Source organism: Elephantulus edwardii, unplaced genomic scaffold (genome assembly GCF_000299155.1).
Source record: "Elephantulus edwardii isolate Elephantulus edwardi_28Jun2011 unplaced genomic scaffold, EleEdw1.0 scaffold00110, whole genome shotgun sequence".
Classification (NCBI taxonomy): Eukaryota; Metazoa; Chordata; class Mammalia; order Macroscelidea; family Macroscelididae; genus Elephantulus; species Elephantulus edwardii.
Window position 1 is genome coordinate 6332139 of NW_006399860.1, and position 15698 is coordinate 6347836.

General features: G+C 37.7%; 1 protein-coding gene across 1 annotated transcript in view; it reads left to right on the forward strand.

Annotated features, from left to right (window-relative positions):
• Positions 1-15698, forward strand: part of DENND1B (DENN/MADD domain containing 1B) — a 414540-nt gene that overhangs the window by 346806 nt on the left and 52036 nt on the right. The window contains 3 exon segments of the mRNA XM_006903679.1: positions 2176-2266; positions 12475-12515; positions 14356-14424. Coding sequence (XP_006903741.1) covers positions 2176-2266; positions 12475-12515; positions 14356-14424 — 201 coding nt within the window.

The following is a 15698-nucleotide window of genomic DNA, read 5'->3' on the forward strand; positions in this document are numbered from 1 at the left end:
TGCCAATTGGTCCAGTGGTGAGAATCTTTGTCTTCTTGACATTGAGCCTCAGTCCATACTGAAGGCTGCAGTCCTTGACCCTTTGCAGCAAGTGCATGAGGTCCTCCTCAGTTTCAGCAAGCAAGGTTGTGTCATCTGCATAACGCAGATTGTTACTAGATCTTCCACCAATCCTGATACCACAATTCTCCTCATAGAACCCAGCCTCCTGGATAATCTGCTCTGCATACATGTTGAAAAGGTATGGAGACAGGATGAATCCCTGGCGTACACCTTTCCCAATTTTGTTTGTGAATATAATAATTGCTCTTTATTTGCAGTTTCACTTTCTGTGATTCAGTTGCTTGTGAAAATGTTCAGTGGGGAACTTGATGAAATCCCTCATTGTCTTGCCTGAGATGTGGATTATCCCTTTGCCCAGCATATCTAAGCTATATAAGCTTATTACTTTTTATTGTGGGTTCTTTACTTAGCTTTTAAATTAAACTTTCCTTTAGATATGTATGTAAAAGACAAAACATAGTATGTATTACATTATGAGAGTTCTCCTGGCTCAGTCCATAGGGAGTTTCACTGCACACCCAAAGATGGGTCCTCTCTAGCAGTTGGAATCCACTGGCAGCTTCATAGGAGAAAGACAGGCAATCTCCGTGTGATTCCCCACCTAGAAACCTGCTGAGGTGTAACTTATGAATTTGTCCCAACTTGATGGCAGTTAAGAGTTTCATGTAGGGTTTGATAATGTGATTCTAGATATTCAGTGGGGATCTAGGAGCACCTCCCTCCCAAAATGGGGGGGGGGTGGCGGCGCTATGGTGCCATTGATTTCACACGCAAGTAAGATTCTACTGAAGATTATCCAAAAATGACTGGAACAACACATCAGCAGAGAACTTCCAGAAGTCCAGGCTGGGTTTAGAAGGGGTTGTGGTACTAGGAATATTGTAGCTGATGTTAGATGGATCTTAGCTGAAAGGAGGGGATACCAGAAGAATGTCTGTGTTTCATTGATTATGCAAAGGCGTTTGACCATGTGGATCATAACAAACAGTGGCTGACTCTGAGAAGCATGGGAATCCCAGAACACTTGATCATTCTAATGCAAAACCTATACTTCGACCAAGAGGCAGTCGTAAGAACAGAGCAAAATTGGTTCAAAATTGGGAAGGGTGTACACCATGGATGTGTCCTATCTCCATACCTTTTCAACCTGTATGCAGAACAGATTATGCGAGAGGCTGGGCTCTATGAGGAGAAGTGTGGCGTCAGGATTGGTGGAAGATCTAGTAACAATCTGTGTTATGCAGATGACACAATCGTGCTTGCTGAAACTGAGGAGGACCTGAAATGCTTACTGCAGAGGGTCAGGGACTGCAGCCTTCAGTATGGTTTGAGGCTTAATGTCAGGAAGACAAAGATTCTCACCACTGGACCAACTGGCAACATCAGATGGATGGTGAAGAGGTTGAGATTGTTCACAGCTTTAGTCTGTTTGGCTCCACAGTCAACACTCTTGGCACCAGTAGCCAGGAAATAAAAAAAATGTGTTGCAATGGGAAAGTCTGCTGTTAGGGACCTCTCCAGGGTACTGAAGAGCAGTGGTGTCTCTCTGGAGACTAAGGTGCGTCTGATACAGGCTATGGTCTTTGCAATCACTTGTTATGCATCAGAGGGTTGGACAATGACTAAAGAGGATAGAAGGAGAATTGATGCCTTTGAGCTGTGGTGCTGGAGAAGAGTATTGAATGTACCATGGACTGCTAGGAAAACAAACAGATTCATCCTGGAGAGGGTTAAACCAGGCTGCTCCTTGGAGGCAAGGATTCTGAGGCTTCGTCAGACATACTTTGGACATATTGTAAGGAGGGACAGGTCCTTGGAGAGGGACATCATGCTTGGGAGGGTGGAGGGACGGCGCAGAAGTGTAAGACCCTCTATGAGGTGGATTGATTCAGTGACTGGGGTGACCCATGTATGTGAGGCAGTGAGATTGGCACAGGATAGAGCAGGATTTAGGACTGTTCTATATAGGGTTGCTATGAGTCGCAAGCGACTCGACGGCATATAACAACAACAATAACAACAAATGAAATCTTAGTATTCATATTTTTTGTAACAGTAGAAAATTAATTTTAGCAAGTAAGTTAAAAATTAACTGACACTTTCTAATTTCAGTTCATTGATGGTCGATTGGCAAAGCTAAATGCAGGCAGGGGTTTCTCTGATGCATTTGAAGAAGAGATCACTTCAGGCGGCTTTTCTGGAGGTAAAGACTAATTACCATAAGAGTCTCTGTATTTTGCATAACATATGTTACTTTTAAATTATTGTCTGAATGAATATATTGAATAATAACTTCCATATTGCCATCTAGAGAAGTCTTTGCCTGTTTTCAGATCACTGAAGCATTGGAGAGACTTCATTTACTGTCTTTGTGTTTTTATTGCACTGTGGAAAAGCTCACTTACAGTAGTGAGTGGAGTCAGATTTGTGTCTGTACATGAGAAATATCTCACTTTTACTTGACATCTCACTTTTATTTAATAAATTAACTCTCTTAAAATGTGACTATTCAGACAATGTTATAAATGTCATATAAAAATTATATCTGTAACAATCTAGGCAATTAATGATACATAAACTGATACATTTTTACATAATTGTTTTGATATGCTGTTAAAGTACTAACTGGCAGAGACTTTTTCTTGAGTCTAGGAAATGTCCTCTTCATTTCATCTGCAGAAACTTGCTGACTGCTTATTGTGCAGGGGCATTGTTCCCTGTACTAGGTAAACTAAGCACACTACAATGCCTGCCCTTTAAATCTTGGTGTGTTCATCTTTGAATTGCAGTAACTATAATTTTTATACTTCTCCACAGATTTATTTGAAGAAAAATCGATTTTAGGATATGTATAAATAAATAGTTGCTAGAATTGAGAACAAAAACTAAAACCATGAAAAAGAATATATTGTGTACAACTTTCATGAAATTTTTTTTTTCTGAGATAGGTAGATTTGTATTTGAACCTTGCAAATAGAGAAACAGTGGAATAATTTGTTAATTAAGAAAGGTGCAAATGAATTTTGCAGTTGTAGACCTTCACCTATAGCAGTTGTATGCCTTAACCCAGTGGAAGTACCATTTCAGTAAAAGCGTTTCGCTTGGGGAAGAAAAGTTAGATTACTTGTCTCAGCAAGTGAGCTGACTGTGGAATCATGCAACTCTTTCTTGCCTTCCTCAGCTCATGGATAAAAATTTAACTTCAATGGAAATTTTGTGTTAAAATAAGACTTTTTTACTTTGCAGCTCATACAAGCAAAATATTGTCAGCTTATGGACAAATTGCTTGAGGCATCTATTCAGTATTTACATAACTGCTGTCTCATTATCTTTATGACCCGTGGGGCTAGTAGCTTATATAGAATTGAAGATGACATTCTGTGACAGTAATAGGGTAGAACTATGATCTTTTGTGTAGTTAAATTCTGTGGTCTTAACCACTTGTCCACCTGTCTCTGTAGTAGAGGCAAGTGGCTTCCCTTATAAGATGGGTCACTAAAATGTTCCTGTAAAGATCTTATTTTTAAGAAATCGGAAACTACTGATCACTAGTTAGCATCTCACTTAGAAACCTGTACATTTTAGTATTACCTAATGGTAAATGTTTTGTTGTTCTTTTGAACTTTTGAACTTTTCATTTGAGAAAGTCAATTCGTACTGAGAGGAAAGCTTCAGTATGTCAAGGAATTACAACTGACTCAAAACTGATCCTCCAGTGGGTTTTCTTGGGCTGTAAATTGCACAGGAGGAGATTACTCATCTTTCTCCTGCAGAAACTCTGGTGGATTTGAACCATAATTAACAGTACAGCTCCCAGAGCTTGTAGTTCAACATACATTCATTTCAATGAATACAGCAAGAAATGGCATGACAAATTATGGCTGGCTGCCTAATGTTATCTTTTTAGTAATTATATTTCAGGGTTTTATATTAGACACATGTAGAGATTTTTTGTTAGAAAATAAAGCAAAATCTATGGTGATCTGAAGTAAAGAGGCTACAGATAGAATAAATATTAACAATGTTTTTCTAAATGAGGAGATACTTATTTCACAAACAGTTCCCAGAAATCAGTGCCAAACACTTGTCTTGTGGGCTACATTTGTGAGATAGAAGAATATGTTGAGGTGCTGGCATTCTTCACAGGAGTAATTTGTTCTTACTTTGTAGCTTTTCTCATAGTAATAATTGTAATACTTGTCATACGTATTGAAGACCCTTATGTGGCAGAAATCCTCCTAAGAGCACTGTCAATGTTGTTTCATTTAATTCTCAAAAATGAAATAGTCCCTGGAAATGATTAAGTGGTCAACTACTAGCTGAGTAATTGGAAATTTGAATCCATCTGGAGAGTTTAATCCCACTACAAGTGCCTTGTAGATAAACCTGGTAGTTAGCTTCCAAAAGATCCCAGTCCTCAAATGTAGTGCAGCAGTTCTGTTCTGCACAGATGACATCACTGTAAGTTGAAATCTGTTCTGTAGCAACCAACAACAAAAGCAACATTCCTCACCATACCCTCTGCTAGTCCTATATTTATGAGGCCTCATATCTCAGTGAATTGCTGAAAGTCTAGTAAGCTAGTAGCATCCAGAGTCTGATGTCAACATGTATATGCCTAGCTCTAGACTACCTGTTTATAATAACTATACTATGCTGCCCTTACCTAAGCCTTTTCCTCTCCAATTAGATAAAATAATTTCTGTCTCATTATTCTCATAGTAATAATAATTAAAATAATTGGTTTAGAAGGGGTTGTGGTACTAGGGATATTGTAGCTAATGTTAGATGGATGTTAGCTGAAAGCAGGGCATACCAGAAGAATGTCTATCTGTATTTCATTGATTATGCAAAGCCATTTGACTGTGTGGATCATAACAAACTGTGGCTGACTCTGAGAACATTGGGAATCCCAGAACACTCAATTGTGCTAATGTGAAACCTATACTTGGACCAAGAGGCAGTCGTCAGAACAGAGCAAGGGAACACTGCATGGTTCAAAATTGGGAAGGGCATACGCCAGGGATGCATCCTATCTCCATACCTTTGCAACCTATATGCAGAACAGGTTATCCAGGAAGCTGGGCTGTATGAAGAGAATTGTGGCATCAGGATTGGTGGAAGATATTTATCAACAATCTGCGTTATACAGATGACACAGTCATGCTTGCTGAAACTGAGGAGGACCTGAAATGCTTACTGCAGAAGGTCAAGGACTGCACCCTTCAGTATGGATTGAGGGTTAATGTCAGGAAGACAAAGATTCTCACCTCTGGACCAATTGGAAGCATCAGATGAATGGTGAAGAGATTGAGATTTTTAAGAACTTTAGTCTGCTTGGCTCCATGGCCAACACTTTTGGCACCAGTAGCCAGGAAATCAAAGAACGTATTGCGATGGGAAAGTCTGCTGTTAGGGACGTCTCCAGGGTACTAAAGAGCAGTGGTGTCTCTCTGGAGACTAAGGTACATCTGATACAGGCCATGGTCTTTGCAATAGCCTGTTATGCATCAGAGAGTTGAACAATGACTAGGGAGGATAGAAGGAGAATTGAAGCCTTTGAGCTGTGGTACTGGTGAAGAGTATTGATTGTACCATGGACTGCTAGGAAAACAAAACGGTTCGTCCTGGAGAGGGTTAAACTGGGCTGCTCCTTGGAGGCAAGCATTCTGAAGCGTCGTCTGACATACTTTGGACATGTAAGGAGGGACTGGTTCTTGGAGAGGGACATCATGCTAGGGAGGATGGAGGGATGGCGCAAGAGGGGAAGGCCTTCATGAAGTGGATTGATTCAGTGACTGGGGTAATTGAGATGGGTGTAATGAAGACAGTGCGATTCACACAGGACAGAACGGGGTTTAGGGCTGTTGTACATAGGGTTGCTATGACTTGCAAGTGACTCGACAGCACATGACTACAACAACAACAACAACAATTGAATCCCTATTGGAGATGCTTTGCACACAGTCTCCAGAAAGATCCCTGTAGGAGAAATCCCCATTCACAAAATCAAAAGCACAAATAATGGGGAAATAGGTCCCCATTACACATTGTTCAAGTGGCAACTGAAACACTTTGTTGTCAGTACACAGATTAGAATTAAATGACTGTGAATATAATGGAGCGTAATTTTTATGGCTCTGACTAAAATATTTAATCTAGAACAACTAGATATAGAAAAGATCAATTCACATGTTTGAACCTCTGACTACAGAGAAATGGCACCAAGAGTGGACACAACCTTTTGAAGATTGTTTTCAGGGAATCTGTGTGAGACTTCACTTGTTTCATGCAATCCTTGTGGAATATTCATTCCTAACCCTAAAAGCTAAAGAAAAATAGTAGGAGATTTAAGGGAAAAATATTAGTGGAGATTAAAAAGAGCAATCAAAGAGAACATGAGTAGGAAAAGGATATAATTAAGGAAACACAAAGGTTAGTTGATGAAACGCAGCTAATGAATATTAAGTAGTTAAGCACATGTTTATTTTTCATAACTCTTCTGCATTTCAAATAAAACAAGTTCTTATATCATAGCAAATGATCTAAACCTTATGAGTAATTTTTTCCTATCAACTATGTGTTTCTTCTCTACTATTAATTTCTTCCTTTATTCCATTTAACCTGATCAGTCTTTATTTCTTCATTTTTTAAAATTAAGGTACAAATGAAATATGAACAATTATTTTAGTGATATACTTCTTGGATCACTATATAATTTAGATCCATTTACATTTCCAAATAAAACTTCTTCATGGTTCAGGATCAGGAAAGGTGTGCATCAGGGATGCAGCCTATCTCCATAACTTTTCAATCTATATATAGAACAGATAATTTGGAAGGCTGGACTTTATGAGGAGGAATGTGGCATCAAGATTTGAGGAACATTCATCAACAAACTGTGCTATACAGATGTTTGCTGCAGAAGATCAAGAACTGTAGTCATCAAGGAAGCAGAGATTCTGACCTCTGGACCAATTGGCGGCTTCATAATAGACAGTAAAGACATTGTTAATAGTTCCACAATCAACACTCTTGGTACCAGCAGTCAGGAAATCAAAAGACTAATTGCATTGGGAGTGTCTATTGTCAGGGACCCCTAGAGTGCTAAAGAACAACAGTGTTACTCCAGAGACTAAGGTGTGCCTGATCCAGGCCATAGTCTTTGCAGTTACTTGCTATTCATCAAGAGCTGAACAATAACTAAGGATGTTAGAAAGATCTATGCCTTTGATTTGTGGTGCAGAAGAAGAGTGTTAAACATACCATGGACTGCCAGGAGAACAAACAGGTCTGTACTGGGGAAGGTGAAACCAAGCTGCTCCCCAGAGTCAAGGATTGTGAAGCTCTCTCTCACATACTTTGAACATGTGACCAGGAGGGATCAGTGCTTGGAGAGGGTCATCATGCTTGGAAGAGTGAAGGGGACAGTGCAAGAGAGGAAGACCTAGGATAAGATGGATTGACTGAATGACTGGAGAAGTGGGATTAGGTCTGTCAGAGATGATGAGATTGGCTCAGGATAGGGTAGTTATTGTACATAGGGTCTTTATGAGTCACAGGTACCTTGATGGCACAAAACAACAACAATAACAACATTGTTATTTACATTTTTTAAAACTGGAAGACTCTTTTTTTATTTAAAAATGGGAATTGATCTAAATTTTTAGCGATTCCACAAAGATTTCACTAAAATAATTCTTCAGATTCCTTTGGTGTCTTCATAAATCACCAAAATTCAAACAAATGCATTGGAAAAGAAAATATTTTCACAAATGAGTAATAGCTATTTCAACCATGAATTTGAGGAAGAAAAAAAAGAGCTGTTGCTTTAGCAGAACAAATGTTAAGATTTTCCTTAATAATACTTACTATTTCCAGACTGTATATTTTTCAACAAATATTCTGAGGAATTTCTTGACACTCAAATTCATCTTTAAGAAAAAGAACAGCCTTTTTTTTTTTTTTTTAGGCTAGGTGAGAGAACTGGTCCCAACTTACACATTTCACAATGATAAAGCAGACCTGAATTCTCATATCCACTAGACCTCAGAGACCAGTTCCTTCACCAAAAAATAACATTCTTGTCTTAATAAACTATGAAGAAACTCCAGTCTTAAAAGGAAAAAGTTCATTTGAAGAGACAATCTTGAAATTGTTTTTCTTTCTAGGGGATACAATACCTAATTTTACCATCCATGTGTTTTGTACCATTTTAAGTAATGTGTATTTCTTGGTAAGGCCTTCCTGTTTGCTCCAGTAGTAATAATTCTATAATCTTCATCTACTGATAAGAGTGATTAGTAACTTTGTCTTCTCAGAATATCTATTATGGTCAACTCTTTTACTTTTTAAATGCAATTTTAAAGGAAATGATAAAAGAGAAAATCTCTGTAGCTTAAGTGTGATATTTCATTTTCTAATCTTAGAGTAGTGTTCTATAGTTTAAGTAAATTATTTATTAAGAAAATAAAAAACTGAAATCCTTCTCTGTTCTTTCTCAATGGATTTATTTATGAATTTAGACAAATAATGTATCATCTCAGAACCTCAGTTTCCATGTTTTGAAAAGGATTTATAATAACTAAGATGTATAGGCTTCACCGGGCCTATTGGCAGCACCATGATAAATGGAGAAGAGATTGATATTGTTAACAATTTCAATTTGCTCAGTTCCACAGTCAACACTATTGGCATCAACAGTTAGAAAATCACAAGACAAACTGCATTAGGAAAATCTGCTGTCAGTGACCTCTCCAGAGTAATGAAGAGCAACGATGCCAATCTAGAGAGTAAGGTGTGCCTCTTACAGACCACAGTCTTCACATTAGAGAGCTGGACAGTGACCAAAGATGACAGAAGAATTATTGATGCCTTTGAATTGTGGTGCTGGAGCTAGACTGCCAAGAGAACAACCACATCTATCCTGGAGTAGGTGAAATGAAGCCACTCCTTGGAGGCAAGGAGTTTGAAGCTCTGTCTCACATACTTCGAGCACATGGCCAGGAGGACTGGTCCTTGGAGAAGGACATCATGTTTAAAAAGGTGGGGGGACAATGCAGGAGAGAGGTACCCAGATTGAATAGAATGACACAGTAACTGGGGTAATGAGGATAGGTATGTCAGAGGCTATGAGATTGTCTCAGGACCTGGCAGGGTTTAGAGCTATTGTGCATAGGGTCACTGTGAGTCTGAGTCAACGTCTCATAACAACATATGGTTAAAGTTGAGAGAAAGATGGACAGTCTCCTCCCATCCAATTTACAGCCTCAGAAAACCCCCTGGAGAATCAACTATGAGCTGGTTCTAACTTGATGATAGTGAGGGGATATTGATATACTCAGCTGAAAGCTGAGAAGTTGGGAGGTTGAGTCTCAGGAAGAACAGGAGATTTACTCTTAAAAACGTCAGTCACTGAAAGCCTTGTGGAGCAGTTTCTTCTTACAGACATGACATCATTATGTGTTGGAATTGACTTGACAGTGGCTAATTTGCATCTGTAGTGTGTATAGGGTGTACCTAATGTAATTTGAAACACTGTCTAATCATTATTTTTTTCTCTTCACAATAATCCTGAATGGCAGTGACTATTATGCTTATGTAATAAATGAAGTTGAGGCTTGGGTAGGTGAGAGAAGTGGCCCCAAATTACGTATTTCACAATGATAAGAAAGACCTGAACTCTCATGTCCACTGGACCTCAGAGACCAGTTCCTTCTCATTGACCTGTGCTTGCTACCTATGGCTCTGCTTAAATGGATTACTTAAGAGTGGTTGTAGTTGTGTACTGTTGAGTTGGAACCCACTCATAGCTGACCCTCCAGAGGGTTTTCAGAGGCAGAAAATCACACACTAGGAAATTGCCCATCCTTCTTCCACCAAGCTCCCGGTGGATTCAAACTACCTGCCTTTGTGATAGCAACATACATTCTTGGGGTTTAAGGTGTAAAATGTTTGTTTTCTCTTAAATAGAAGGCTAATATACACAAGTTAGTGTTTCTCTGCTTTCTTAAATCCTTGAGAAAATGAACACTTTCTGAAAGTTTGAAAAAATAATGAAGTCTTAAGCATGTAATTTATATTCAACAATTTTTGTGAGATTTTTAAAAATAGGCAAGTAAAATTATATAAAATATATTAAGTAGACATAGAGTTTACTTATTTTATTAATGAGTCTCCTTTAGAAAGAAATTGATAGAGCAACATGGAGTTTTTCATCATTTTACAAGGGAAATAAAAATTTTTTAAAAGTTCAATCAAGCCAAATGGTACTAAAACCTGTCTTTGACACAGTGCAACTTATTATACCATCAGTTATTTTAGGTAGTATATTTTACTACAGTCATTTCATAAGATTAGAAAAAATACTATTTTTTTCCCTCCACATTTTTTTTCTGGAAAAGTTCTTTGTAGAGATACTTTTTAGTATGCAGCATTTCTTTATCTTTTTGTTTTTTCAGTTGGGGGAAAAGTGTTAAACGCAGTGCCAATAAATCCCCAGTTTATAAATTATTTAATTTACACAAAACTACACCTGAAATAATTTTGCTTTTCTTCTGTTTTTTCCCCCTTATTTCTTTAGTAGTGTTTATCAGTACATGCGCTGCTTACAGTGTTGTAGCATGACATTTGCTGATGTTATCCTTCTCAGATGTAATATTTCCAACCTCCAAAGGCAAATAAAGATGAGATTATTATTTATATAATTAAAGGCAATAATAATGAAAACTAAAAAAAAATTTAATTAAATCCTCTTATTACACCAGAACCCATTTATAAGGCTTTGTGTCACATACTTAGGGTATGTTGTTAGGAGGGTCTATTCCTTAGAAAGGGACATCATGCTTGGAATGGTGAAGGGTCAGCAGAAGAGAGGAAGACCCCTAATGAAATGGACTGATGCAGTGATGATGGCAGCAATGGGCTCACGTGTGTTGGAGATGGTGAGGGTGACTCAGGACAGGACAAAGTTCAGGTCTGTTGTTCATAGGGTCACTATGAGTTGTATTAGACTCAACAGCACCTATCAGTAACACCAAAAACAGTTGTCAAAATGGAACCCCTCTGTAAATTGGCGATAACCTGTAGTGATTTCAGAGCAGGACCCTTTTTTTCCTGAAGCTGAGTCTACAGATATAGCTGGAAAGAAGTTTTGGGCTTCAAATGCTTTGCCTTTCGTAACAGCATCAAGGTGAGACCTTATTAAAAGGTAACCTTACAGTTTATGTGGAACACCCAGTGTGTCTTAAGGGTTCTTTGCACTTACTGGATAGTCTCTGAATAGCCACTGGGCCTTTTTATCTTGTGACATGTGTAATTTGAAAGTTTGTAACACATTTAAGCAAGCCAGAAAAGCTGTTGATATATAACAGAAATCAGTTGATATCAAACCTGACTTGAGATGAGTTTTCTTTTTCTTTTGGGTCTTCATATATTGTATTATTTACTAAATTATTCATTGTACTTGAAACTAGCCAGTTGCCAATCTTATTAGAATTGATTTTGTCAGTTTTGGGGCATTTTCATAACTAAGACTCTTAGTAACCTAAAAGCTTTGTTCATTTAATTTTTAAATTTTTTAAATAGTGTCTTTAAAACTTACAGGTTTATAACTGAGAGTTGTTCCTGTGCTCATAAGTCTAATGGCATTAAAATTTAATTGACTATTAATTTATGTTTTAATTTAATAGATAAAGAAGAGGTTTTTAAATCTCCAAGCTTTTTTCCCCTTTGTAATATTCTATTTTTAAAATGCCCTTGTGTTCTTGAACCAAATGCTTAACAAGTAACTAACACACTTGCATATATTCTATACTGACAACAAATGTCACTGACTATTTAATTATATGACTTTTTAAAATATATATTTGACATGGAGTGTTTGGTAAATTTTTACATCAAGAACTACAAGTGATTCACTAAATCTTACTGACTTCCAACATGATCTTTGCTATCAGCAATATTATCTTCAGGGTTTTCTATTTTTAATCAACTACTGTGTTAAAAACAAATCTAATTTTAAGGGCAAACTTTTAGAAAACAGCAGAGATAATAAACATTTGAAAAATCAATATAAAAAGCATGAGGATTTTTTTATTTCAAAAGAAAAATTCTGTTTCTCTTTTGTAAGCAGATATTAAAATTAAAGGTGATAGAATACTTAAGATAGATTACTTAAAATATCATCACAAGTATGCATAGAAAAAGTGATTGTCTCTTAAAAGTGCTAATTACTATGCTTCTAAGAATTATATCACTTTATTAATCCCTAGAGTGCCAATATTTCTTTACAACTTTGCAGATAAATAAATGAAGCTGTTAAAATACTTAAAATATTAGTTTGTAGTGAATTTTCATTTATGGATTTATTTTTAATAAATACTCCTGGCTTGTTATTATTTTGTATTGCAGGCAACCCAAGGTCTTATCAACAGTGGGTGCATACAGTCAAGGTAATGAGAAGTCTGTTCAAAGCCTGTTCTTTTACTCCAAAATGTATGAGAAACGGTCCTGAAAATTATACTTCTTTATACTTGAGCTATTTTTGCATAATTTGACATAGCTGTATCTTTTTTCACATTTAAACATTTTATGTTGACAGCTTTTTAGGTATTCATAGGTGATAATCTCCCTACCCCAAAAGATAGGTGGCTTTTTTAAAAAAGAAAATATCACTGTCATCTTACACAGTCAGCTCTTTATCTGTGGGTTCCATATTACAGCTTCAACCTATCAGAGCTAGAAAATAAAAAAAATTTTGAAGTTTTTTAAAAAATCAACTCAGTGGTAAAAACACTCACTCAAAGGCTAAATGGTTATATTAGGTAGTGGAAGTTATCTAGAGATGATTTAAAGTATCTAGGGAGGATGTGTGCAGACTGCTCACACTCAGCCCACTTATATAAGAGACTTAAATCATCAAGAGATTTAGTAAATGTGAGAGGGGAGTCCTGGACCCAGTCCCCCTTGGAATCCAATGGATGGTTTTGCTGTGTTTTATTCTATAACAAAACATTAGATACTGCAATAAATCTGATGGTAGTTTTCTAATTTATAGTATAGTAACTTTGTTACTATGATTTTTATGTGAAAAACTGTCTTAAGACTATTGCCTAACTTTAAAATAGTTGATAAATATCTTTACATTTAATAAGCTTTCAAATATATATCTGTTACTGACCATATTGTTCAAGCTTGACCAAACTACAATTAAAATTACATTTTACATGACATATTTTATCAACTGAAAGATGAGGGTAGAATGTTGCTTGAATTTCCCATCCCTCCCACATATGCGCGCGCGCACACACACACGTATCCATCATTGCATCTGTACCTCTAGTTCCCTAAGGTTTTCCTCTTCCCTCCAAAAGCAGCTTTCCTTTAATTTCCTTTTCTGCTAAGGGTTTTAAAGACCCTAAACCCAATCTATTGCAGTACAGGACCACAGATAAGACATGAACAGGTGAAACTAAGGACATTCCTCTAGATGTAGGCTCTCAGGCTTTGTATAGCAGGCACGTAAGTGGGGATAGGGCATCTGATCTCAGGCTTCTTCTGCTGCTCAGGAGTGCAGACAAGTGGTATGATTGGATGCATATTGCTCCCTCTGCACCTGCTCCCTCGAACTCTGCTCCCCTGCCTCCTTCTCAGCTTGCATTACCACTGCTGCTGCCACCAGTTACTCTAACCTCCACCAGCAGCTGCAGCACTATTATCACGAGGATGGCTGGAAGTTAGTTCTCATTAAGATTTTCTGTTGTGATATTTCTATTACATCAAAATCAGTGGAAAGTATATTCTTGAATAACTTATGCCATTTGACTCATTTCTAGAGAGTCAATTTCTATTCACAGTGACCCCAGAGGCCAAAGGAGAACTGTCCCATAAGGTGTCCGAGGCTGCAACTTTTCTATAAACTGACTGCCACATCTTTCTTCTGAGAAACAGTCATTGTTGTTATGTGCCGTCAAGTTGTCTGTGACTCATACTAACCCTATGTACAACAGCTCTGAAGCTTGCCCTGTCCTGAACCAGGCTCACTGCCTCTGGCACACCTATCCCCACTGAGCAAGCCACTATATCAATCCACCTCCTCCGGGGTCTTCCTGTCCTGCACTATCTCTCTACCCTTCTGAGCATGATGTCCTTCTTCAAGCACTAGTCCTTCTTTGGCCATGTACCCAAAGTATGTAATATAATTTTTTAGTAAAGCTTTTTTCCTACAATGTTGTTAATACTTTAATTTGGTGAAAAAATTGTAGAAATACATTTCTCTTTTTTTTTCTGCAGAAGGGAGGGGCACTATTCAACACAGCAATGACCAAAGCATCCCCTGCTGTAAGGACAGCATATAAATTTGTAAGTTGTTTTCCTCTAATGTTTAAAAATTCTCTTGGTAAAATTGTTGTAGTTGATGGAAGTGAGCTGTAGTGACTTCGTGGGTAAGGAGTTATGCTGCTATCCCAAAAGTAAGTGATTCAGATCTACCAGTTGCTCCACCAGAGAAAGATTGGCAATTCTTTTCATTTTATAGCCTCTGAAAATAAATTTTAGGGTCACCTATGAGTCAGTTCTGACATAATGGCACATAACAACAACAGCGTAGTTGATAGATTTATAGATTCAGATGTTTTTAAAGTTTCTTTGAAGTAAGCTTCTTGTTGTTATATGCAATCAAGTCACCTGTGACTCATAGCAACCCTCTGTGCAAGAGCTCTGAAGCTTGTCCTGTCCTGAACCAGTCTCACTAATGCCAACATACCTACCCCAATTGCCCAGTTACTGTGTTAATCCAACTGGAGTCTTCCTCTTCTGTGCCGGCCCTCCACCCTTCCAAGTATGATGTCCATCTCCAAGGACCAGTTTCTCCTGGCCACATGCCAAAAATATATGAGACAGAGCTTCACATTCCTAGTCTCTAAGGAGAAAGTTGGTTTCACCCTCTCCAAGAGAGATATATTTGTTTTCTTGGTGGTCCATGATATGTTCAAGACTCTTCTCTAGCAGCACAACTCAAAGACAACAATTCTTCTGTCATCCTTAGTCATTGTCCAGCTCTCTGATACATAGCAAGTAATTGTGAAGACAGTTGCCTGGATCAAGTGCACCTGAGTCTCTACAGTGGCATCGTTGCTTCTCAGTACCGTGGAGAGGTCCCTGATGGCAGATTTTCCCAAATACAATTCATGTTTTGATTTCCTGACTGCTGGTGCCAAGACTGTTGATTGTGGAACCATTCAAGCTCTAATTGTTAACAACCTTGGTCTCTTCTCCATCTATCTCTCGGCCCAGTGGTGAGAATCTATGTCTTCTTGATGTTGAGTTTCAATCCATATTGAAGACTATAGTCCTTGACCTTCAGTAGTAAGCACTTCAGGTCTTCTTCAGTTTTAGCAAGGCTGTGTTATCTTTGCATGACATAGATTGTTGATGAGTCATCCTCCAATCATGATGCCACATTCCTCCTCGTAAAGCCTAGCCTTCCAAATGATCTGTTATGCATATAGATTGAAAAGGTATGGAGATAGGACGCATCCCTGACACACTCTTTTCCTGACTTTGAACCATGCGGTGTTTCCTTGCTCTGTTCTTTTTTTTTAATTTTTTTCCTATAATTATATTTTATTAATTTT